The sequence below is a fragment of the Pyxicephalus adspersus genome, chromosome 2, assembly GCF_032062135.1.
Source record: "Pyxicephalus adspersus chromosome 2, UCB_Pads_2.0, whole genome shotgun sequence".
Lineage (NCBI taxonomy): Eukaryota > Metazoa > Chordata > Amphibia > Anura > Pyxicephalidae > Pyxicephalus > Pyxicephalus adspersus.
The window spans coordinates 39,782,549-39,808,478 of NC_092859.1; the positions used below are offsets into that span (position 1 = coordinate 39,782,549).

Consider the following 25,930-nt stretch of genomic DNA (forward strand, 5'->3'; position numbering starts at 1 on the left):
TGTTTTGCGGCTCCAGACTATTTTTCTTTAGTGGAAGAGGAGGCAAAATGGCTCTTTTGATAGTAAAGGTTGCTGACCCCTGCACTAGTCTGTTCTTGAGTCCAAATGAAACGCAATGCCTAATATTGGTTTAGCTGTTCTCCAGCAGTACCTGAATGTGGCTTGATAAATCACTTGCACAAGTAGACAAATTGTATAAACTACTAATACACTTTGTGTTCTGTTCAGATTTCCAGGATGAATTTCAAAGTCTTAACAATGATTCAGCTTGTGGGCTTTGGGTAGGACAGAGACCTAATGACACAATGGTTATTGGTGCTGCATATGATGGATGCTATGTAAGAGAAGAGGTAAGCTTGGCATCACTGACATTAGATTTTGACTGTCTCTTAGTATTGCCTGACTAGATTCCAGAAATTGTTGTTTGCTATTTTAGATGTACCTTAGTATGTATCCTACCAATACTTTAGTTTTGGGGTATAAAAAGTATCTTAAGTGGTTCTTAGTTTGTGGAAGTTGAGCATAAATCGGGTGTTTTAGATAATGGGTTTAGACTCCAATGATTTTGGTTGCTTACTGGTGTAATCTGCACCCTGACATACTTTTCCATTGTCATTTTAGGATGAAGACTATGTGATGGTCCTGTTACTGGAAGAAATCGTTGATGGTGCAGTTGAGCAATATAAGATGGAGAAGAAATGTCCAATACAGAATGGTAACAAGTCATTTGTCATAATGCTTTAGTAGCTTGCTTCTATTGAGTTTGCCACTGGTGCAGTATATATCTTGTAACTTGCATTATCTAAAATAACAGTTTTCATGGAGTTGCTGGTTATATACTGAATAATTCTAGAAATGTTTTCTTGTTTAGAAGCTATGGATGCCCCAAGTGCAGATACCTGCTTTGCTGTCGGCCAAGAAGACAAACTGGCCTGTGCTGGATCACCTGTAACCAAAGACACCTGTGAGGCAATGGGATGCTGCTACAACCCAAATGATGCTAGAATGCCTTGTTTCTTTGGCAATAGGTGTAAGTAGGGAATATTATTGGCACAATGAATTTGGACATGGTCATTTGTAGGAAAAACGCCACTATGTTGCTGCACACCAGCCTTGGATAAAAGAATGCGTTGGAAGCTTGCACCCTCCCTTTTTTTTTATATATATATGCATAACAAAGTTTAGTTACACTTTGCTGATGTAAAAATAAATATATGGGTTTGACTTTACCATAGTGATTTGCCTATTTAGCTCAATACACGGCAGCATGGGTAATAAAGACTTGCTATTGAAGTCTCTGTACACACGTGAGGGGGATGCAACCACTTTAAAATTAAGGACTACAACATTTACAATACTCAATGGCTAGGTATTGGGACTAACTTTCAAACACCATCTTTTGTTCTACAGTAACAACACAGTGTACACTTGATAACAACATGGTGATTGCAGTGTCCAAAGACCTGAGCAGGCCATCTCTGCTTCTTGATTCTGTCAAAGTGATTGGTTTGGATGCTACCTCCTGTCCTAGGCTATCAACAGCTAAAAGTAACTCCTTTGCAGTGTTTATTTTCCCATTATCCTGCAGTATTGCACATCAGGTGGGTATTCTAGTATTGAGTCAGTTTAATTCTGTGGTGTTACTCTGGTAGTGATTACAAAATATCATGCATAAGATTCTATGATATCTTAAATCGCTGAATAATTGACCACATATGCTTGCAATCAGTTTTGGACTTGAAACATGGTTTATGCTGCTTTTAAAAAAGGGTCTGACTTCCTCTCACTGTTCTTCTAGGAGCCTGGTAGTCCAGTGACCTATGAGAGTACAATTGAAGCTACAAGAGAAACGCAGACATGGAGGGGATATTCTATCACTAGGGACAGTACAGTGAGGTAAGAATGTGAACCAGCTACTAGTAACTGGCACAAAAGCACTGGTATCTAATACTGTACTCTTTGTCTAGGGTGACTGTGTACTGCAGCTACACTCAGACAGATACTGTAACCCTGGCAGTGACGGTGAACACCTTGCCAACCCCTCCTCCTGTTAGCACATCAGGTCCTCTTGAGCTGGAGATGAGAATCTCACGAGGTGAGAAGGGAAATATTTCTATTCAAGTGTAATGCATGTTGTAGGAGATGCAGTACTACATTGGTCATGCCTAACTGTTGGAAGGAATGTTGTGTTCTAGACTACTAAGAAGTCTGATATGAGGGAACAGGTTTTGTTCCCTGGCATTGGGTAAGAGATCTGACCTTAAGGTATAAAGACTTTTCCTAAATAAGTCTTAATCTGGTAAATGGGTGACCCTTTGTTCCTCACTGTATGGCCAAGTCATTAATGGTGGTAAGCTCTCCCAGTTATTGAGGAAACCAGGTGGTATCTTGAGGAATTTAGTACAGTCTTGCACTTTCAATAGTCTTTTGCCACTATTGTTTGTCTTGACTTGGCCTTGCACTAGCAGACATTATACAAACTTGCGGTCTATTAGCCACGCAAGGCATGCTGTCTGTGGGAAGGATGGACAAGTTTTGCAGGGGGTATAGGCCACAAGGACCAAGCCAGACAACAGTTGGAGTACAGAAATTGTTACTGGCTTTCTGTTGGCTGTTCTTGAATTGCAGCCCTGTAAGTGTGTGTAAAAGTTAAAACATGAGGTAAATTCTTAGCTTGTATCTTGATGCTTCAGAAGAACAATCTGCTCTTAAACCATGATGAAGGGGAGGGCTTGTAATAGTTCTGTATATAACTCTGTCATTCAGATCTTGGCTATGCATCATACTACACTGGTGATGAGTATCCTGTGGTCAAAGTGCTCAGAGACCCAGTCTACCTGGAGGTCCGCATCATTCGTAGAACAGACCCAAATCTAGTACTTGTCCTGAATGATTGCTGGGCCACTAACTCTGAAGATCCCCAACTCTTTCCACAGTGGCCTATCTTACTCGATAGGTAAGTAATATTTTGTCACATATCTGATCAGTATACTGTGGTGCAGATTTATTAGGGTTTTTTTTTTTTTTTTTTTTTTTACAGGTGCCCTTTTATTGGTGACAACTACAAAACCGTGCAGATTCCTGTTGGTGCTCCTTCAGAGGCATTACCTTTACCAAACTACTACAAACGTTTTTTTGTTAACACCTTCACATTTGTGGACACAGACACACAACTCGCTCTTGGAGGCTTGGTAATTAACAATTCAGATGAGGGGCAGATATATTCTATTACTTGCTGTAGAGTGACAGTTTACATTTGTTTGTAGGTTTACTTCCACTGCAGTGCTTCTGTATGTGTTCCATCTGCTGAGGACAGCTGTGTGGCTTACTGTGGTCAAAGGAGAAGTGAGTTGTGTGTGTGTGTGTGTGTGTGTTGGGGTGCCCTTGCCCAAAAGATGTTTGGTGCTTTAATCCATAAAATCGCTGTTTCAGGGAGGATGGCTGAACGCCAGGAATTGCAGGCTCTGAAGAACACAGTAACTTCCCAAGGACCCGTTGCATTTGTCTTTACCGGTGACGAAGAAATGATGAAACTAGAAGGTAGTATACTTTTCACTGGTTTAATTGTTACTCTGGAGAGGTTGTGTTGGCAAACAATATTAATTTTTTTTTTTTTTTTTTTTTTTCTTTTTTTGTTTCTCCCCCCCATCAGGTACTGATCCTTCACAATACTCCACACTGGACTTAGCTAGAGCATTCGCAACTGCTGGGATTGTTGGGTCTGTGGCCATTTCTGTTCTAGGTTTATGGTTGCGTCATAGGAGGCAGACTTGTAATGTTAATATTAAAATGGCAAATGCTTAAATAAAAACTTTCAACCTTCCTTTGGCTCTATTACTAGCATATTTCCATAAAGACCTGTACACTAATTTTATCTTCAAAATAAGTGTTGCCTCCAGAAAGTGGACAGTTGTTAAGCAATTGCCTTGGTTTTTGAATTTCAGCCCAATCACTCATGCACTCTGTGCATAACCCTAAACTAGCTTTTAGTAGCAAATTATAGGGTTTTTTGTTGGGAATACTACTAACTTGGATGTGTGGTAAAACTGAGGTTTTGTAACATTCGGAACACATGGTCAAGCACAAGGCTACACCCTTTTTTTTTTTTTTTTTTTTTTTTTTAAATAGCAAACAGCATTGGTACAAGGTTCAAGCCTATCTGTAAAAGGATCCAGCAGCTAAATGGGGGGGGGGGGTTTAAGACCAGGACCTTGCACATGTGTTTTAGGCACAGACTTGTGAGCTTGCTCTTTAATCCAGTTAAGTCCATACACCCAGTGGAAAAAAATCGACTATGAATTTTGGCAGAGAAACTCCCTCTATTGTAAGGTTTTGGTCTCTATCGGGTTTTTATCTTCAAAGTGGGGGGTTTTACCAAGTGAAAAACATGGTATTCCACTATATCATTACTTGACAAATAGAGAAGCTAGTGTGGGATAAACAAAGTACACAACATGCAATTCCTTTTAAAACCACCTTTAAGCAGTAATATTTTTCTGTATGGCGGTCAGTCTCTCAATTTGTCATGTATGAACTTCACAACATTGCTTCAGCTCATTGAGGTTTAAGGACCTTGTAGATGGCTTTCCAGGTCCCATGGCTTATTTGACTTCACAGGGATCTCTAGAATACATCGGCATACAGAAGTTTATGGGTAATTTAAGAATTCCAGGGAGCCCAGGTCCTGTGGCTGAGAACAAGCCTAAATTTCCCACCCTCCCCATTTGCAATCTTTATGGTTGAGGGCTTTTATATGCTGGTATGTAGTGTTTTGGTTTTACCAAACTTGACTGGGTACAATAAAGCCCGACTAATATTTTCCTTTCTCTTGTCTATCTAGCCATTGGACCTGATTATTAAAGCTCCAAGGCTTGGAGAATGTACACTTTTTTAGTGGTGACTCTGGGTAATCTAACAAACCTAGAATGAGTTTCCAAAGTCACTTGCAGTGTTTAGCATATGTTTTTCAATCCTGTACCCCAAGCCAGTATTCACATTTTTAATACACTAACTAAAGGTATGTAGCTCTTGGGGTGTTGGCCTTAACTGTTTGAAAATGGCTTCCTCGATGGGCAGTAACAATTTATTTCTATAAGGCCATGATATGTCACCTGGTCTTGGTTTTGTTAACGCGGCTAAATGTTCTGTACAAACCTTTGCTATTATAGTGTTTATTATGATCAAGTAATAAAGTACATGGATTTGAAACACCTGGCTGTTATGTTATACTTAATTGCTAAGGATGTGGGTATAGATGTGCATAATATTTCATACTTTATGCATTTTTGACCTGGTCTTCATCCTGATACACAATCTTCTTTAACAGCATGTGGATATTAATCTGAAAACACTGTAGCTGGGCAGTGGAGGTAATTTCTAACCAATATTACAGTATCATTTTTGCATTGCAAGACCTGTGCACAATAGAAAATTAGGTAGCACTCAGTACATACTTGTCTGTTTTGAGAACTGAAAATATAAAACATCCTATTAATCATTGTGGATTATGTGAAGAGACTAAAAGTAGTTAGGTGGTAATAAAATTTTAGTTTGTGTGACATGTTAAGCTTAAGGGTCCCCCATTCTATTGCAAGTTTGGTTTATTAACTGAGCTGGACATCAAAGAACTGTGCTTTGGATCCCATATTCTCTGTAGTGTCATCCATTGTCTGTAGGACAGTAACCGGTGTGTTCAGTCTTTCTGTGCTGTGGTGAATGCCATAGGCAAAATATATAACAAAGCCTGCAAGAGGGGGGTGAAAAAAAAGTTAGTCTGCAATTTCGTAATGTGGGGTGTTAATGGATATCTAAATTAGATTGTTACTATCTGCAGCTCCCTTAGCTGTTAGAGTTAGGCTTCCCTAGGCCTGTTCAGTTTATCAATGGGATTTTCAGGTATTCTTGGGTTGACTGAGCTCAGGATTCTCCATCAAAATATTGTTCATTCAACTGGCTGTCTATGCATCAGCCAGCAGTTGGTCTTTCTGCATTTTTATCACAAGATTCTATGAACAGACCCAGCCTTGCCAACTTGTCATTTTGGTTTTCCACACAAACAGATCACCTATGTCAAGGCTTGAAGGATGGAATAAAGTCTAACAACTCAAATTGACTGCCATAAAGAATGCAACAATGTGAGTCTAAAAGGGTGCAAAATAAAATCAGATAATTATGCAAATGTCAATACAATAATACAAATTCATAGTACTTTATATAACAGAAAATTCCCTACCTTTATTTACAAAATAGGACAGAGAAGCACTACTTTATAGGGGAAAAAATGGCTTTATATTCACATTCTACCTTCTTTACGGGATGCATTTCATCAAAGCCATATATATTGCACAACAGAATAAAAAAATACACCAAATATATATCTATGCCGTACAGTACCACCTTTTGGAAGTCTTTCTTTTATAGTCTTCACAAAAACTAGGACATTAATCCATGGCCTTGTTTCAGGACTCAAGCTTCTTCATCTAAAGACCCTAAGATTATGGCGCTAGATGTTAGAAGATGTGTTGTACATTACATTTAAGCCTTAAAATTCTGCAGGAAATCAAACATATTAATTCTCTTTGGGGGCAGAAAGAAAGGCTACAGTGCTTCAAAAACCTTAATTGCTAGGTGGATTGGTCTAGCAATTTGGTTCCATTTATGAGCTAGTTCTGAAATCATACCTGCCACACATAACGACATGTTCCACTATATTTTAATCAGAAGGAATTGGTGCTTCTATCTTGAATCTACAAAACAGCTACATGGACCAGCATAAATACACAAAGCATTGCTGAGTAGATCTCCAGTCCAGCCAAGATTGGGCTTTTAGAGGGAAAGTGCTTCAAGGAGTGGTAACATTTTGTTTGTCTAAATCCATAGTTTTTACCTGATAACTCTATTTCCCTTAATACTCCAGGGTCTTGACCAGCTCTCTCCTCCCCCAAGTACCTTTTTGAGTTTAGAGTGATCTTGGATTTGAACTGAGGATAGTGATGCTATCTCTCTCAAGTGAGCCACCTTGGATGATTCGAGTAGTTATCAGGTGGTAATCTTTTTCAGTGATGTTTTTAGATAAATTTCAGGGCAATTGAATCCTCACACCTTTTGGCTAACTTTTCCCCAATTTACTAACCCATAGATGCAACAGGAAGTTGAATTAAATCTCCCAGCATTAGGGAAATTCTTAGACAAATGTCCCTATTACAAGATTTTCTCTTGTTCTTGGGACTGTTCTAAAATTTTGGATTTCCTTTTTCCTTCCGTATTAGTGATAAAGGTCACCACTAAAAATTGAGAAGTGAATCATGCCAATAGGCACACTGAGTCTAACCCTACTGCTATATCCAAAATGTAAAACAAAAATTTGCCTAGAGATGCCAGAGAAATAAGATTATTAAAATATTTAGGAAACAAGGAAAAGTTTACCTTTTCCCAAGAGTTTCTAAAAGCCACCAACGATTACCATTTTTTCAGCACCTGGACTGAGCATGCGTTGATCAAAAGTGTATATGATTATGAGTTGCAATGTCAGTTTGTACTAATATGTTTTGGTATTGTAGAGAGGGACAAAGCTGAATTGTGAAAGGGCATTGCTTTAACTGTACAGCAGCAGATGTGAGTCTTATGAATGGTAACCAGTTTACACATGTTATAGTGCTATGTATATGATTGTTCTACTACTGTAGATATGATACTGTGATATGTGTACTGTTCATATGAGGGGTATCTAGCTAAAGCCAAAAATCTTATATTTTTGAATCCCAAAGTTATGGAATTAGTTAGAAATGTAACCTACCAATAACCATCCAAACAGCATAACGGAGCCACGTGTCTGCACTCAGCTGAACCATTAGGTATATATTAACAAGGATGCTCAGAACAGGTAGAAATGGCAAACACGGAACCTACAAATATTAAAAAATATACAAACATTGGTGACTAGTTGACACGTTTTAAAAGGAACTATTTATATCGCTAAACTGGTTGTAAAACTCACCATGAATGAAGCTCGGCTCTGGTTTTGTGGTTGCCTCCAGATAAAGAGGGTGATGGCTGCAATACCAAAGAGTACCAGGACAAGCAGAATAACACACCAAAGTACACCAGACAGGATATACTGGGAACATGCTGTAGATATCACACTTGCTATACAGACCAGGACCGCTAAAAGAAAATACAAAGTTATCATAGTTTCTTTTTTTGTTTTAGATATAGATGTGGAAAGAGATACGAACCTGTTTTAAATTTTACAAAAGAGATAAGAACCCATTTAAAATTTTACATTCCATTTAACAATGGTTTCACCATGCAGGAATTGAGGAAATCTGGAATAATAATCCCTGCTTAAACAATATTTCTGTCTGTGTTAAAGGTAAAACTGTTGTCAGCTGAATAGCAAGTAAACAGTAAATTGTTCTTATAAGGGCACCACACAGCAATAAAATCTAATCTTTTCTATGAAAAACAGAATAATTTTATTTATTAGTTTATTAAACTCCACCCAAATGCCCAAAGTAGGTATTTCTAGTGTCCATCTAAATTTCTGAATTTATTCTATAGTATGTTGGCCCATATCATTAATCTCTCCCATTTTAAAGGGCCTAGTGGTAGACATAGTCATCAATGAGCCCCTGTGAAAGAATTTTTGGGACTCAATTGCTTCCCCAGTGCAATTATCTACTCTACACATATATTTAAAAGCACATACAGGCAAAGAAAAGCATTTTCCCTACTATGAACTATATCAAGGTCTAAAAAGTAGTTGTGGTCAGGCAGTGAACACCACTCTGATCTCAGCACTTGCCTGGCCTATCTATTTATAGTAAAAATGGGCCCCTAACTCCCAGACAGCCTTTTTGCAGCTGCATAGTTTGCACACATGGTATGTCTTGCCCTGGAAGGGACATAAAACATGTGAAAAAATGTAATGAATATGTTTTAACTAGCAAATATGAGACCGTTCTTTAATGGGGTGATTTAAATGGTTCACAGTAATATAATTCAACTTCACACTGCTAAGAACACCAGGAAAATTGTATTTTATACTATGCAAACTACAGTAACTAATAGCAAACAAAAATTATGTTTGCTCAAGTAAGTAGAAAGTATTATATACCCCTGCCTGATTTTTTTTGTCACATTGCGGAAAATTCTCTTTGTTTTCCTGTAGACACAACAGAAAGTGCATACCTCCTAACTTTCAGAAAAAAGAGGATATAGATGCTTTTTAGCCTAAAGCATACCTAAACTCCCTAGAGTAGACTACCCTTTAATGCAAGATAAAATTCTGTTGTTTGTTTTAAAATGCAACACCCTTTTTTTTAAAGAAAAAGGGTGCAGCATCGCCCCCTAATTCTCAATAGTGAATGAATGGGAGCGCAAAGCCTCCCGGGATCCCTACGTCATGCATCCTGGGAGGCTCCTGGGTGCTCATTTTGGCAGAATGAGCCTTTTCATGAAAAGGGAAAAAAAAGGTTTTTTTCCAACCTACGTCACCCAAACTCGCGCCTGGGTCGGGTGATACAGGAAAAAGAACCCATAAGAAGAGGCGAAGATGGCGGTGCCCAGAGCGCTGGCCTGAAGACAGATTCCAGGACGCCGCGGGACCCGATGGAAGTGACCTCCAGATGGATTGGACTTCCCTGTTGGATTGAAGTTAGGTGTATTTTTTTTTTTATGGGGGATTTTGAGTTTAGTTCCTCTTTAAGGAAGTGTTTCTCAACCAGGGTTCATCAAGAGGTTTCTAGGGGTACCTTGAGCAATAAACAATTTGTGTCTCGGTTTTCTGTAGGGGTGACATTCTACCCAATGTCCAGCAATGTAAAAGGCATTCTTCCTACTGACCATGATAATATACTGTGAACTAAGGATATACTGTAGTAATTATGAAATCTGAAAGTTATTTTAAGGGTTTCCCTATGGTAAAACAAAAAGTCAAGAAAAGATGGCTTAAAGCGAAACTAAACTAAAAATAAAAAAAAACACCTTCAATCCCGAAGATCCCTCAATGATGCTGGTCCTTCCCGCAATCCGGTCCTGCGTCATCCTGCAATTTCTCTTTGACCGGGCGTCTTCTTCTTGTCTTCATCACCTGATCTTGCAGTGTGCAGGTTAAGGGGAAAAAAAGGAGAACCGATCTAACTGAGCATGCGTGAGATCGTCATCTCATTCTCGTTCCCCTTCGTGGAATAAATCCCTCATCTGCGCATGTCTTCTCAATGTTTGAGAAGACTGTCCAAGAAAAGTCTTCTACAAGTTTGTTGTTAAGATTAGAATCCAATTAATGCTGCCATTCCCTGTTCATTTACTTAATCCGTCCTAAACACTGTCCAGAAACAGGTAGCGCTCTTCTCTAGCTACCGTATTTTTCGGCGTATAAGACGCACTTTTTCTTCCCCAAAACTGGGGGGGAAAAGTGGGTGCGTCTTATACAGCGAACACAATTTTTAAAAATAATTAAAATATACTCACCCGATACCGCGATCCCGTGATGCTGCGTGCTTCTTCTCTCCTCTCCTCCTGGCTGCAGCGCGTGTCTCCTCCTCCTCCGAGCGAGGAGAAGCCGGCACAGGTGCCCCCGCGATCCTCCTCCTCCAAGCGAGGAGAAGCCGGCACAAGTGCCCCTGCGATTCCGGAAGCACGCTGATCCATATCGCCGAAAAATACGGTAATTCTTAGAGCTGAATGAAGAATAAATTCTACTTACCTAATGCCATTACACTCCGTGATACCTTAACTGAGGAGTGATCTGAACCAATAACTGATGGCCTTGGATCTGTGATCTCATCATTGTTCTGTATACTTCCATTAGTTGCTTGTCTAGTTTCTGTTTGTATCTGGTACCTAGCAGAAACAAAAATCCCACTTAGCATACTGACATAAGAAATACAAAGCAAAAACACTTTAAAGTGAACCTGTCTGATCCAAAATATTGTCAGAGCCCAATATACTGCTGTAGTGTTGTAGTTTAGGCATCAGTGGGTTATTCTTCTTACCATCCCTTTTGGTGTTGGAAAGTCAATAACATTAAATCCTACACACATGTGCACACATTACTTTGAAAAGTCAAGGAATGTGGGAAGGTTTGATGTATAGGACAATGATATGCCGAGAAACAGCTAATTTTGTAAATGTCAATCCTCAAACCTCTGTGACTGCTATGGGGCTGTAGAAATTGTATACAGTTATGCATGTCTAAAGTATCAGGCCTCCAAACTTATTACATTTCGGATTTACAAAGACATACATAAGACACAATTTACCTTCTCTACCCTGCTCGGCCACATCAATAAATTTACTATGAAACTAGACATACCCTACAAGCATATATAAAGTGGTTATTAAAACAGATTACCTCAGCAGAATGACACATGAAGACACCAGCGTGTAGGCCAAAAGAGTTCCTATTGACATCATATCCACCAAGGCCTTCAGGTCAAACAGGAAAGCCATGAGAGCTGTGGACCAGAACATTGTTAAAGAGGCTTTCTGTGTCAGACTACTGAAAGTTAATATACAAACATACATTTATGTAGCTGTGCTATGCTCTATGAATAGATGAAGCTTGATGAAGACATCAAATAAAGTGAAATATTATCAATGTCTCATTTGTGGGATTTCCCTTTATGTCCAGTCCTATAAACTCAACAGAATTTGCAAGAATACGGGTGAAATTCCCACTGGTTACATAGTTGTAACTAGAACAATATCTCCAATTGAAGAGTTCCCTCTATTCCTCCTTTGGTGGCAGCATAAAATGTTGGATTTATTCTATTCTATCTGAACAATTAGAACATCTTATCTGAACAATTAGGGAAAGTGAATGTTCCCAGTAGAGACAGCATTAAAAACCTGACATGGACCCTAATTCTAATCGTTCTCTACTCTACTCAGCACTAAAAGTTTAGGGAAGTCACATATGTCACTGGCTTGGTCTAGACACAAGTAGGCCTCAAGCATTTACCAGCTACAACTCCAGAAGCCATAGTGGCCACAACAGGACTCTGCCGACTGCTAACACGTGACAGTGGCTGAAAGAGCAAACCATCCCTGGCCATCGCAAAGAGAATCCGGGGCATGGGGAACATAGATCCCAAGAGACTGTAAAACAAAATGGTGCAGAAGATAAACATCATTGAAAATGAAAGTATGATTCCAGGATTATTTATAAGGCGAAACATAAAAGAATAGACAGAGCCTAATCACATAACTTTTTCTAATTGCTGAATGTATGACCAGACTAAGAGCCTCCATTAGTGTTAAATGCATTTGGTTGGTGCTGAGGAACATCTGAAAGTTGTAAATGTAATGGGATTTTATTACAACAAATGATTTTTTCCAATACAACCATTTTTGGAAACATATCTTCTGGTATTTTGCCTTTAATCTGGAATATCTTTGAAGTTTTTAAAAGTGCATCCAACCGATTATCCGGACAACCTGGTCATCCCTATCTGCTAAACACGTGCATGTGGGAGCACAGAAGTGCATGAAGCACAGATGGTTTGGTGAGATGTTTTCACGCAATTGCACCTATTGTTAATAATTAAAATGTATTTATATATTCTTTCTCCATCTTTTGGGCAATTTCCAGCAAGAACCTGCCATACAAATGAGTGGTGACACCTGACACCAAGTGTGAATGGGCCTACAGGATTTTCTCAAGGCTCAATAAAAAGCCAAAATGTGAGCAGTCTTGAGACTCAATTGCGACAGTAGCCTGTAAAAAAAAAAGTAAAAAAATTAGCATATTAGATGTGGAGGGCATCTCGCAGAAAGGCTATGGCAGAAAAGAAAATATTTCAATAAGCTATCCCAATATTAGCTTGCGGACCCCGCGATCTATGCACAATTTTGTGATAAGTCTTCTTACCTTGTAGTCAAAGCACAGAGAGATCCTGCAGCCACAACATATTTTGCAACGCTCCACTCAACATATTCAAAGGCAGCTGGTAAAGGACTCTTGGAATCCAGAAGATAATAGGGCATCATCAGTGTAAGAGATGCAGAGACCCCAAAATATGCCAGAAAACAAATTGAAAGGGACACCACAATTCCCAGAGGTATCGCTCTCTGTGGGTTCTTCACCTCCTCTCCTGAAAGAAAGTTTGGACAAAACTGCAGACTTTGTAATGCTAATGAGAGAGAACAGTTTAAGGTAAATAACAATAATATTGTATGTTAAAGCTCAAGTTTACCTTTCTTATATTTTGCCTGCCCTGGTTCTTCCTTTTCACCTGATTTATCAATAAATTGTCCACATAAAACCTTTTCTCAGCCCAGCTATGATATGTTATTTACAAATAAGTTCAAAATAAATATACAGTGGATAATTCAGATTATTACCTGTGGTGGCAATGCAGTCAAATCCAACAAAGGCATAAAAGCAGGTTGCAGCTCCCGCCATAGTTCCACTAAAGCCAAATGGCATAAATCCACCGACTCCAAATATACCGGTTATGTTACCACCTGCAGAATGGTTACTGTTGATATGATGGTTAAAATATATTTTTTAATAAAAATAATATACTCCATATCTTACATAGGATAGGTAACAAATGCAGTAAGCCAAGCTTTCAAAATATGTAGAGGTTTGTGTCAACAGGTTTTTTGGTTGCATCACGTTAGTCCCATAGACTTGCATTTAAATTATCTCCACTTGAACCAAATACAATGCTGGTCAAGAGAGAGGTAAAATAATTGGTCTTAATGATTTCTTAAGCATTTGGAACTGACAAACTGGTGATATTGACACAAATCCAACAAGTCTTCAACACAGGCTCTAATTCACATTGACCAATATTGAGGAAACAAACCCTACAAATACCCATTAAACGTTACACTATATGTTAATGAAATATAATAAAATGGAGAACTACCTGCAGTCCTCTATATTCTGTATAGTGTATATGGCATAGCAATAAGGTTCAACCCCACCACTCAGAAATAGAGCCAACGGGAATAGAATACCCACAAAAATACTTCTATTACAAAAATCACCTAAAGAAGAACATGTCACTGTCCTAAATATATAGAAAACAAACATTTATTAGCGTTAATTAGTAAATATAAAAATTATAATTTCTTGGTATACCTCATATGCTGAATCGCGTCATCAAGCTCTTCTTGTGTGATCTCCCAGTTTCTCAGGTCACCCTTAACACACCCGCCGATAATAACAAACACCAACACCATCATGTTGATGGTTGTAAAGACTTTGTTCACAATGGTTGACTCTTTCACACCAACTGAAAGAAGACCTGGAAAAAGAAAAAGAACTAGTGTCTATGGGTATCAAACACAAAAAGATATTTATTTAATATACCAGAGGTTCCTCATGTTTTATTTGGATTTGTCCACAAGTGTAAATTAATTGTTGGGTGTTTCTATTCACATTTGTTTACCTTCTTGCTATTTCCTCCATATTGTAAAAGAGTGGGGTCCCTCGTCTAAAACATGCAGTGTTTCTGCCCTGGATCTTTTGGCTTTTGGCTAGGATACTCCTGCACTCTTAGAATGTTACATTCTACTGACCCCTACTCTCTGTCGATATTATTATATGTTCAAATAAAGCATATAAGGGACATTGTCTGTTCAAGCCCTGCCTGATCATACACCACATCTTACACCACTTTTGTAAGTGGAACTTTAGTTTTGCATTAGGTCTCTACCACTGCTAACTCAATTTAGCCACATCCACAATTTGCACCCCAAAGTTTCCATGTGAGCCTCAGGTATTTTACAATGTTAGCAATATATGAAGAAACCAAGAGAGAGAATGAGGTCAGCTCTAAATAGTCACAGCAGGTGCCGGGACGCTGGAACCAAGGAAATATACAACCTCTTCAACAAAACCTTTAACTAGGGGTAACTAAAGCAATGTCAGTATGTTTTAGTTACTTACAAGTCAACCGGAATTCTATGACCAATATAATTAATTAATTAATTCTTTAACTCATTATTATGTTGTGTTTTAGGAACATAAAGCTTCAATGTTAATAACTGTTTAAGTAAGTGCAAAAATGAATTTTCATATTATTTTTCAAGTTTTTTTTTTGGCACAGTCTACACTTTGCAATCCATACGGAAGAAACATTTGTTTAATATAAGACTCTTGCTCACAGAGCTAATAGCCCAGAAAGGTGCATTCTGCTAGCTCACTATTGCAAAGTAAATTAGATTTCACACAGCATAAAGAATTGGGACCTAAAATGTTGAATGTAGATGCCTGGAAGTTAGTTCCACTGAAGTAAGATTATTTAGGTAATAACAGTAAACACTAAGAAAAGTACCTGCAAGGAGGAGTATGAGACATACTGCAAAGATATCAGGGTATTCAGCCAGCCCAGGCAGGTCCATGGGCATCGTTCTGCTGAAATAATTTCCTATTGCCTTTCCAACCAGCTCATCGAAGGTGGCACTCCATGCTCGGGCAACACTAGAAGTGCCTGGTATAAAAATTCCATACATGTACAGGTTAGATATCAAAGACAATTCCAACCCAGTTCTGATGACACACAAAAAGCTCCATCTTTTCAATGATGTTTTATAACAGGCTTCTCTTCCCATGAGACTGCATACCGCAACAATTGACAACAAAGGTGATGACAGAGTGGACACCAATTATTTTCTAATGATATATAATAGATTCTTCTAATTTCTTGTTTAATAAAAGGTATGTGCAGTGATTCCCTTCCAATTTCAGACATATACAGCACATTTTCCTGAAATGTATAAAAGAGCTAGAACCTACGCTAGGTATTTATTTTGTACTCTTGGAGACCTACCCTCTTTATTTGTCCTGGTATCTATTACCCCTGTTATATAGAACATATTAAATTAAACATTTACAAATTTGTGGAACAGAAAGCAAGGAAACAACTTTCACTGATTAAAATAAATATGTTGTTGTAATGTTATACAAGTGGCTTAGTGGGTACATTGCAGCACTCTGGGATTCAGATTATTTTTCCTACTTTGGGTTTCACCACAGTCAAACCAAAAAAAGAACTACTTTGGCTTCCACCCAACAACAGTGTATTTGTGAGTGTGTAAGTGACATTAAGCTGTAAGCTTCTTTACAAGCAAAGACTGATATGAATAGTGCAGTGTTCTTTGTAAAGCTCCTGTGAATGTCATGACTTCAAAATATAAAGTTAATCTTTGGGCAAACAGCTATAATAACAGCCTAACGTGGACCTTCAGATGTAGGTGTATAAATTATGCCCTGACATGTCACAATGTTTAGCAATAGTATCATTGCTTTAAATGCTGTATCTTTTATGATAAATAAGCCTTCATTGAGCTTCATTCAGGTGACTGCCTGGGAATGGAAGATATTATAAATCTGCTTTGGGCAATAGTTTTAAATAAAATATTTTCTTGGAAAGATTGGAAAGATCTATCTTTGGGATGCATTCATCTGCTTTCTACTTGAAATGGAAAGTTCAATTGAGCTTTATTATCAACACCCTCTTTTAGTATTCTTTACCCCCTGCCAACATCTTCTTACCATTGCCTGGGCAGTCACTTCCTATAGAGGTCTATGGGTCCATTGGCCAAGCATCTCCTGCATAGGTTGTCAGGCATCTATTTACATCTATATTCAGAGCAACTGTTCAGGTGCAGCTAACAGTAACCAAATCTACAGGGGCTGTAGCAATGATTGTAAATAATTTAGCTGGAATGGGGGGAGGGAGCCTAATTTTCAACAGGAAATGACAAAAAAAGTTATTTTTAACTGTTTGTGTAGCACTCCAAAATACGAATTCATAAAATATAAATCCAAAATAATTATAGGAAATGCCCTCTACTGACCATAATACCTTATAGGTTCCTCCCTCCATATTTTAATGTATTATTCTATTTACATGTACTATAAAGAAGTATACAGCCAATGAGATGATTGGCAATAGTTAACAAAATCATTAATGGATTATAAAGCAAGATGTTTTGGTGGCCTTAAGCATTTTAAGATCCACTAAGATTCAAAGATGAAGTTTAATGTGTTTCTATTTTCCCTTCCTGGTTCCTCCTCCCAACAACATGCTATAAAAATTATTTAAATAAATTAAATTTTCTGTTTGAATTTTATACGGTATATTAAACCCACTTTCTTTTTGCGATGCTGGCAATGAACCTGGCTCTCCCTGACCTTCTGCATCTTCTAATGCACACTGTCAGATGCTTATGGTATGCAGTGACATCAGAGTAAGCAAATTCCGTACAGGAGAGAAGCCTGTACAAATGGGCAAGATGAAATGTAAGGCTGGAGTTCAGCTTTAAACAAGATTTTAACCCTAACAGAATGCTAAATGTTTTTTTTCTGTATGCATGCATTTATTTTATCATTTTCTGCTCATATTTGTGCTCATATTAGCTTCCTAACAATGTCCGACCATTCCTGCACAATGTGTGTTGTCACAGCCATCCACTAAGGCTGGACATGACATGGGTGACAATGCTAGAGCACAATTAAAACACATAGACTAGAGGTGTCAAACTCTGGCCTGCTGGCCAAATCTGCCCCACAACGTCCTTTTTTTTGACCCCCAAAGGAATCCTAAATATGAATTGCAGCTGGCCCACCGCTACATTGAAATAGCGCTGCTATTACAATTCCCGGCATCACTTGGGTCTATAGACCAGCGGCATCTCTGCCTATGCCTGGCCCTGCATTGGACTGTTTATAGATGCAAGTAATGCTGGGAATTGTAGCAGCCGCATCACTTGCGTCTATGGACCAGCAGCATCTCTGCCTATGCGTGGCCCCACATTGGACTGTTTATAGATTCAAGTAATGCTGGGTATTGTAGCAGCGGCATCACTTACGTCTATAGACCAGCGGCCTCTCTGCCTACGCGTTGTGCTGCATTAGACTGTTTTCTTGACATAGGGATTTGTGGTAGCGGTTCTTTTTCAGTTTCAAGTTTGCCCCGTGACTTTACATTTTTAGTTTTGGCCCACTGTGTATTTGAGTTTGACACATAGACAAAACATAGCCAAAGTGCTAACACCCCATAACAGAAGGATCCTGAATAAGGACCGAAGATCACCAAGTATTATTTTAATCTGGGGATTTAAAAAAGATTAAAAACAACCTGGAATTACATGGTAAAGTTTTTACAAGATTTCAGTAATTGGGTTTAGATCTTTTTACAGAATATAGTTAGAACAGAAATAAGAGATTATGAAAAGAATGATGTAGAAAATAAATATCTTGCCTATGACATAGGAAAGAATCAGGTTCCACCCAGTAATGAAGGCCCAAAGTTCTCCAACAGTCACATAGCTGTATAGGTAGGCAGATCCTGTGAGCGGTACACGGGCACCAAACTCCGCATAGCATAGTCCTGCGAGCACAGAGGCCAAAGCTGCAATCAGGAAGGACAGGATGATGCTCGGCCCAGAATTCACTTTTGCCACTTCCCCTGCTAGGACGTACACACCGGCTCCTAGAGTGCTTCCTACACCCAGGGCCACCAGATCCACCGAGGACAGACAGCGACACAGCCCAGAGCCCTCTGCTGTATCCAACGTCACCCTCTTGGTTCTTGTAAGGCTTTGGTAAAATGTGTGCAGTGCAGAAAATGGTGCCATCTAAAAAAATAATATAAAAATATGTCAGCACATTATGTACTTAACTCTGTGCAAATCTTAGATGTTTTTTTTTTTTGGATGTAGTATGGAAGAGTTAGAGCCCCAGTTTTTATTGCTGAAAAACAATTGTCATGTCCCAATGGGAACCAATGCACCAAATGTATTTATTGCTGTCTGTGTGTCTACTGGGGATATCACTCTCCTTGTTGATGACCACTGTCATGGAGAATAAGTCTGTGTTCAGACTGGCGGTGAGGATGCAATGAGGATACCATTTCCACATGCCAGTGAACTACCGCCTTGGTGTAAACATTACATGTAGTTTTTAACCACGGCAGCTCAATTAAAAATTATTGAGGATAACATTGACTAGTTCAGTACCATTCACTGCTCTCTGCTGTCAAATGTGAAAGTTCTGGTTCTTTAAAAAAGCGAGCAACCAAATGGCTGCCAGAAGAGATATATGATCACTAGATCCCACTCCAGGTCTAAACCTGTCCTAAATGTAAGAGAAAAAAGGAATAAAATTGTCATTGATCAGGAACAAATAGAGAATATTTTATTAGGGACACTTTTTCTACTAACAACTGTCTGAAGCTGGACTAATACCTTGCTACTGATGTGTGTTGCAGTAATACTGGCATTATCACAATGAACATTAATGCTTTTTTGTTACGCTACATCATTTTTATTGGTACCCCAATGACAATGCAGCTCAGTGCACATGTTGTAGCTCAACACATCAAACAGTAATATGTGTTCAGTTCATTTATTTTAAAGTACAGGTAGTCCCCGGGTTAAGGACATCCAACATACGGACGACTCCTAGATACAAACGGGGCTTCCCTGCTCCCTCGTGGGCAGGACGGAGACATAAAGGTGGGAGGGGGTGGTTTCCATGCTTGCAGAAGAAATCTTTTGCTAAACACAGCTGAGGTTGTGGGTGATCCTAAGATCTGTAGCATCTTGTAACTCTTTAATGACCAAGACAAACTCTGCAGTTGTTTCTTTTTTCATATCAAAGCACAACTTGCTCCAGAAATTAATGAATGTCTAGGCTCCATAAAGTTTTGTGTGTGTGTGTGATTTGTATGTGATTAGCTCACAGTGAGGATTTTGCATTTATTAAAATCATGTATCTGTTCCGACCTACATACAAATTCAACTTAAGAACAACATACAGTCCCTATCTTGTATGTAACCCGAGGGCTACCTGTAATGCACCACTATGGTCACATGTGAAGTTCAGCCTAAGAGATGATTTCCCATACTGAAAAGATTTCCTCTTCCTGCATCTTGAGAAAGAAAGTAAAGGATCATTTCCCAATAAGGACTCATCAGCATTAGTTGAATAATGCAGAGCTGATTCTTACATTAACAAAGGTATAATAAGGCGTAATAGGTGGCTTTTTTATAAAAGAGCAAATCTGACCTTCAACATACTTGCATTCATTATAGGTTTACCTTTCTGGTGCACAGTGATTGATTCACCACCATTTAATGTTTAGTAAAGGTCACCCAACACATTAAAAAAAAAAATCATCATAATCCATAACAAGAAATAGTCGAATGTTTATGGCAATATTTTTGATAAAAAATAAGACAAAGAAGCAACAAAAAGAAAAACTATTTTGTACAAATAAGGGGAAAAAAACAGATATCAAAACTTTATAACTTTAATCAGTTTACAGACTTAACCACATATTTCTCTAGTGCGTGTTTTGCTCTATACCAACCAATAAAAAATTAGGGAAAAAAAGCTACCAAGCTTCTAGCACTCATTTCCAATAACCTTTATACAACATAATATTAAATAAAAGAAAGCTACTTGCTATACATTTGTCTACATTCCACATCACTACCACCCATAGTGTAATAAAACTACATAATACCTGGAATAAACAGTATAAAAGCTGTTTTGGGAGACTCAACAATTCATTTTTTCATTCATTATAATTAATTTTAACAACTGAATCTGTTGATATCTGTTGATATTTTACATAATTTGATTAAGGAAAGGTTAAGAAAATAGGCCAATAAAGGGAAGATCTTTACTGCTGCAGATAAACTCCCATTACATATACTTGCAGAATATCTAAAAAGTATATATTGGCAGATCAGTACCTTAAACAGTTGATATGACAATTTTTATTAGCACGTCAGATATATTGTTTATAAAAGTTTTTAGGTGGTTTAATGTATCAGTGGTACCAAAAATAAATGTGAACTTTTGACTCCCAATATTGAACCCAGAACCGTAGTGCTGCAAGACATGAACCCAGAACTCAACAAAACCACTTTGCTGCCGCATTGCTTTTTAAGATAACTCACTGAAACACCAGCTATTATATTGTAATCAACAATTGGGTTTTGATGCATTTTTAATATCAAGCAATAGAAAGGGTCAAAAGAGCCTAAAAGTTACTATGCCTTACCTTAAGCCTATTGCAAGCGGTCATTTACACCAAAATGTCAGTATAAACGCATGTATGGTCTGCCAGGATCATAAAAGTTGTGAAAGCATTTGTAAATTAATTCTGAAATCCCCTTTCTCCTCCTTTTAAATGAAGGAACTAATATCCATTTATTTAACCCTTAATATACCAGCCTAGAAGGAAGCCGAAAGCAAGGGGTTAAATGAAGCATTACCTTCCAACTCTCCTATATACTGGCAATGGCAGGTATATAAAGTAGCATGTTATCTTGTTTGTCTGCAGACAGCTGTACAGTTTTGGACAGTTCCCTAAATTTCAGCTGCAGTGTGCAAAGGGTTAACCATGAGTAGTAAGCCAACCCAGCAGAATACTGAAGAACTATTGAAACCTCCCCATGTATTTCTCAAATCTCATAATCTCCTTACTATGGGAATGTGATGCAGGTCTCGCCTCCGCCTCTTATAAGCAGCCATGGTCAGCAAATTGTTAGAAATAGACCCCTTTGTTGTTGCTGTTTGTGAGAGGGAAGAACATTTTCTTTGAAAGAAAAATAGTTACAGCAACAGCAATTAAATACTTTGCCAGTTATGTATAATTATATCAACTATATAAACTGTTAAAGCTGAACTCCAGCCTTATCTTTCTTCTAGCACATTTACAGGCATCCATGCCCCGTGATAAAAGCAATTAGTCAGATTTCCCTATACAATGTGACTTCCACACAGCAAGCATTAGAAGCTGCAGAAGATATTTTGAGACATCCTCATTTCCTGTCTGATGAACTACAACATTATTCAGCCCCCTTCTGTTCATCTGTGCTGCTCTATCCCTCCTCTCGCAGATATTTGCTTTCTATTGTGTCAGTCATTTAGTCTCAGCCTTATGTGTGGACATTTCCTAGGGAGTGCTGTATTCAGGAGCAGCCTGTCTATGAATGTATACATGCTGATACAGTGTGTGAGAGGCAGTGCTGCAAGTTGGAAAATCTCCTGTCATTGCTGAAGTTTACAATCTTTCATGATGGTTATTTCACCTAGACTTCTATTCATTGTGCACTCTGTGGAGTCACAAAGCAGTTTAGTGAGTCACAATACTACAGGTTTATACTTCCTATGCTAACAGACACAATACAGAGAAAGATAAGGTTTGTAATTAAAGTGCTGTCAACAGTGGCAGAGGAGATCTGATAACAAAGGTTATTAAAAAACTGTTTGGGAGATGAACTCCTGGGATCATGTTTGCCCAGTGTTTAGTGGGCACACAGTTAACACAGGATAAAAGGTTGTTCTGATTTCAGTAAATTGGAAAGATAAAGCATTGCCTGCACACTATAAACTTATAGCATGCCTGCAAAATATGAGAACCATGCATAACACTGGTGATGAACCAAGTCACTGCCCTCTCTCCTTAGAGTCCTTATCCCCGCACTGACAATCTCTCTGTTTAGTCACAGAGACTGGCATGAACTTTGGGCTCCTCCTCCTGGCTGCTGAGGATAGATCTCTTGCAGCCCCTGTAATGAACTGGAAAGAGAGATGGCACAATACAGGGTGAAGGTTATTAAGGTTATTTGAGGGTACTTTGGGGTGATGACCAGAATTCAACTTCAACCCCAATGTTCACCAAAAAGTTCAAAAGTCATATATAATCTCACAAGCCAAATTCCCCAAAATTATATTTTCTTAATACATAAGGGTAAATTGGATTTGGAATTCTGTCCTGCTTTTTTTATCTTTACTTACCTATGCCAGAAAGCACATGCAGGTGCCTGACCTTACATTTCGCCACTGCATTTTAACAGTAGAGCTTGGTAATGGTCCTGCCCCATTGCTATTATTGGACATGAGGCCAAGTTTGACTTTTATAAATAAATATGAGATTTTCCTCTGTTTTCATCTGCCTGTATCTCTGATCTGTGCTTGTATATGTCTTCATCATATGATAAATTTAAACTGTGCACATTTGTAAAAGATTTACTGTAGCTAGAATGTGAATGATTTAAATTCAATTTAAATTGTATTATTTAAATTATCTAAAAATATTATGCTGCAATGCCACATATCACCACCAGATGGCACTATGGAGACTTTAGAGATATTATGGATCTCCAGGGAATGGAATGAGTGACTCCTGACTTGTATCCCATCTCTCAGTAGTAAAAGGATACAGATGTATCACCAAATGATTATGCAATTCTCAGGTCCACAAACAAACTATAGCAAGCATTGGGAGTTCCCATCCTTAAAGCCAAGCTTTTTTAAGATATTACAATGAGATTGAAGATTCAGTGACCCTCCAGCCCAAGGCTTAGTCTACACGGACGTTTTCCCCAGCGTTTAACCTGAGGCTTTAAAGGCCCATTTTTGTAATTTCCCATGTATTCCAATAGGCTAATCTACACCAGGATGTTTCCTTGAGGCAGGTTTATGAGCATTATCTATAACGTTGCTTGCAACATTTAAAAAGTTAAAACGCAAGGTTAACGCTAGAAAACGCTTCCATTCATTTCAATGAGGCGTTTTCCACCATTTTCCCTCGTTTATAAGCAATTGAAATGTAAACGTGGTATAGAAGTCTGCCAATGCAGACCTCAAGAATAACTAAACTTTAAGACATAATGCAGTTATCACTGATGTCCCCTTCTCCTGATCTTATAGTACATCTAAACTCAAAAAATAACAAGGAAGTAGTACTAACATGCAATGTCTCTTTTATTTCAAAAATAAATAAATGAATAAATCCCTGGCTCCTGGTGGTATTTTGTTTAAGCTGTACACTGTATGGTGCATGTGCCATGTAGTGTAGGGCTCCTGCCAGCTGCTGGAGACAAATCATCAGTGGATGAAGAGGATCGCCATCTTCATGGATGTTCGCCCTGCCCTGGAGTCGGCGACAAAGATGGCGGCATCTGGACAGGTACATGGGCAAGTACTGTATGTGCTATAATCGGCACGTGTACTGTGCATTCTTGATGATTATGGTAGAAGCTCACTACCCACCAATGAATTTAGTTCTGCTTTAAGTAGCCCACCTTCCCTCTCTACAGATATATAATTATCATAATACATAGGTTGTGCTTTTGACCTTTGTTTACATCTGTGACCGCAGTCCTTACTGTCCTTACTGCGCTGGTGCACTGGAGTCCTCACACAACAATGTGTGCTTTACTAAACACACGGTAACACACCCAGTGTGCATTGCTGCATAGCAGTACAATTCATTTCAGATGGCACTCCATCCCATGTGCTAATTTAACTCACCTGCATTGTATTCCAGAAAGGGGGTCATGTATGATTTTGGATAAGCTGGGGTGTACAGACAGCTCGTTTATCTTCAATGTAAATCATGACATAATAAATGTTATAAATGTGCATTAAGGCGTCACTTATCACATTTCAAATAAGTAAATGGACACAGCAGGACAGCAAATCCTTGAGTGGGGCAAATATTTTGGTGACCAAGAGGGGATTTCTCTTTCAGTACCTGTTGTCCTTCAGGGCAGGAAGGGAACAGAAACCTTCACAGTGAGGCAGAAAAAATAACCTGGCAAGGTTTAGCTAACTTTAGACATTCAGTAAACTATAGCAATTCACCAACTGCAACTAAAATGCAAAGATGTGGTAACAAAATAGAAATATATGACAGCTGTTGAGAGTGGTGCAGTGACATTGCAATTGAATTTAGTTTAATGTAACATGCAGAATCTGAAAGTGGTGAGCGCAGAGCTGCTTCCCTAAGCCTAATTGGGGTGCTTTCCTGCAGCATTGCAAGCATTTACAAGAAGTTTGAAGGACAGCAGATGACCCATGATCCTTTTCATAAACTGTAAGCATGAGAGTGTTTTAGTGTATCTCTATGAACGTCAGTATTTACTGATGACCTCTTCCTGGGAGCATAGCGATTGAAATTGAGCACCCAATGCTATTGTCAACCACCCATCTGAACTTAGCTTTACTCTATTTTATCCACAAAAAAAAAAACTACTTGTAGAAAGTTCTGGCATCACTGGCTGCTTGGTTGTACAAAGTACAAGATTCAAAACATATAGGCCAGAAAAAAGTTTTCTGAGGATAACTACTACAAGCTGACCCAAGTAAAAAACAAATACAAAATGAGAACTTTAAAGGATAACAATTAAACTGAAACACTTACTGTATTTGTGTGGTCCTGATGAAATGCTTACAGAGAGCCTGCACACTGGCAGATGAGAATATTGGGCATAGCAGAGACCCCTCTAGGCAAAGTATTCTTTCAGATCTCTGAATCTCCCACCTATCATTCGGCCCCATTAGCCACTAGTCAGCGGTCAGTTCCACAAGGAGGTCTTTTTTTTTTCCCACACAGCCTTCCAAATTCTACACAAGGAACAGAGTGAGAGAATGTGCTGCAAGATGAGGACAAGGTCATAATTAACATTTGGAAAGGGCCCATGCTGGCAGGGCCATTGTGTCACATCTTTCTTCCCTTACACATTTCTAATGGAGGCACTTTTGTTCACGCTGTACTTGTTGTATGTTGAATTCTTTTTTTTATTTTGCTGATTCAAAGTCCTTGGAGATTGTAGGATAAATCATACACAGATTTAAAATTCAGATCAGATTGCTGATAGTTAAATCAGCAAGCAACTTTTGACTTCAGTGCATGCCAGCTATAGAAATTGGCATTTTTATCATAAGCACAGGCAGGCATTGTTATTCTTAAACATTTTAGTACTTGTAAGTTGTACCTGTATAACTCTTATGAACCAAAAGCATTTTTAATATTTCCAGTAAGGACCTATGATGATAACCTTGTCATTATGTGAGTTAACAAATTATTACCTGTATTACAAATAATTACCCAAATAGCTTTTTTTCTCAAAAAACTAGGCTTTGTCACTATTTTGTGGTATGTGTGCA

General features: G+C 38.5%; 2 protein-coding genes across 6 annotated transcripts in view; one reads left to right on the forward strand and one right to left on the reverse strand.

Annotated features, from left to right (window-relative positions):
* The window catches only part of LOC140323456 (zona pellucida sperm-binding protein 4-like), a 6,297-nt gene extending 2,474 nt beyond the window's left edge, over positions 1–3,823 (forward strand). Inside the window, exons 2-12 of one of the 2 annotated variants that reach the window (XM_072400513.1) lie at positions 229–350; positions 622–715; positions 872–1,030; positions 1,411–1,601; positions 1,799–1,896; positions 1,968–2,095; positions 2,767–2,956; positions 3,041–3,191; positions 3,267–3,345; positions 3,433–3,540; positions 3,653–3,823. In XM_072400513.1, the coding sequence (XP_072256614.1) occupies positions 229–350; positions 622–715; positions 872–1,030; positions 1,411–1,601; positions 1,799–1,896; positions 1,968–2,095; positions 2,767–2,956; positions 3,041–3,191; positions 3,267–3,345; positions 3,433–3,540; positions 3,653–3,804 (1,472 nt within the window). In that variant the 3' untranslated portion in view covers positions 3,805–3,823. The remainder of the gene's footprint in view (positions 1–228; positions 351–621; positions 716–871; positions 1,031–1,410; positions 1,602–1,798; positions 1,897–1,967; positions 2,096–2,766; positions 2,957–3,040; positions 3,192–3,266; positions 3,346–3,432; positions 3,541–3,652) is intronic. The other variant, XM_072400514.1, reaches the window with a different exon arrangement.
* Positions 3,817–25,304, reverse strand: LOC140323454 (cationic amino acid transporter 2-like). Of its 4 annotated transcripts, none has more exons than XM_072400511.1 (12): positions 25,185–25,304; positions 18,222–18,597; positions 15,291–15,446; positions 14,093–14,258; positions 13,345–13,481; positions 12,872–13,094; positions 11,963–12,099; positions 11,354–11,456; positions 10,706–10,842; positions 7,997–8,163; positions 7,796–7,904; positions 3,817–5,743 (listed from the first exon to the last, which is right to left on the reverse strand). In XM_072400511.1, the coding sequence occupies exons 2-12, from the start codon at positions 18,595–18,597 to the stop codon at positions 5,604–5,606; spliced, it is 1,851 nt and encodes a 616-aa protein (XP_072256612.1). In that variant the 5' UTR covers positions 25,185–25,304; the 3' UTR covers positions 3,817–5,603. The 4 variants fall into 4 exon arrangements, with proteins under 4 accessions (XP_072256612.1, XP_072256611.1, XP_072256610.1 ...); XM_072400510.1 differs by lacking the exon at positions 25,185–25,304 and adding an exon at positions 21,247–21,368; XM_072400509.1 differs by lacking the exon at positions 25,185–25,304 and adding an exon at positions 21,033–21,135.
* Between the last annotated feature and the right edge of the window lie 626 nt (positions 25,305–25,930).

Coding starts and splice junctions, on each gene's coding strand:
- LOC140323454 (XM_072400509.1), bottom strand. CDS start 21,056: ATGACCGCTTGCAATAGGCTTAAG. Junction 10,843..11,353: donor TCATGTGTCATTCTGCTGAG/GTAATCTGTTTT, acceptor TGTTTCTGCTAG/GTACCAGATACAAACAGAAA. Junction 7,905..7,996: donor AGAGCCGAGCTTCATTCATG/GTGAGTTTTACA, acceptor TAATATTTGTAG/GTTCCGTGTTTGCCATTTCT.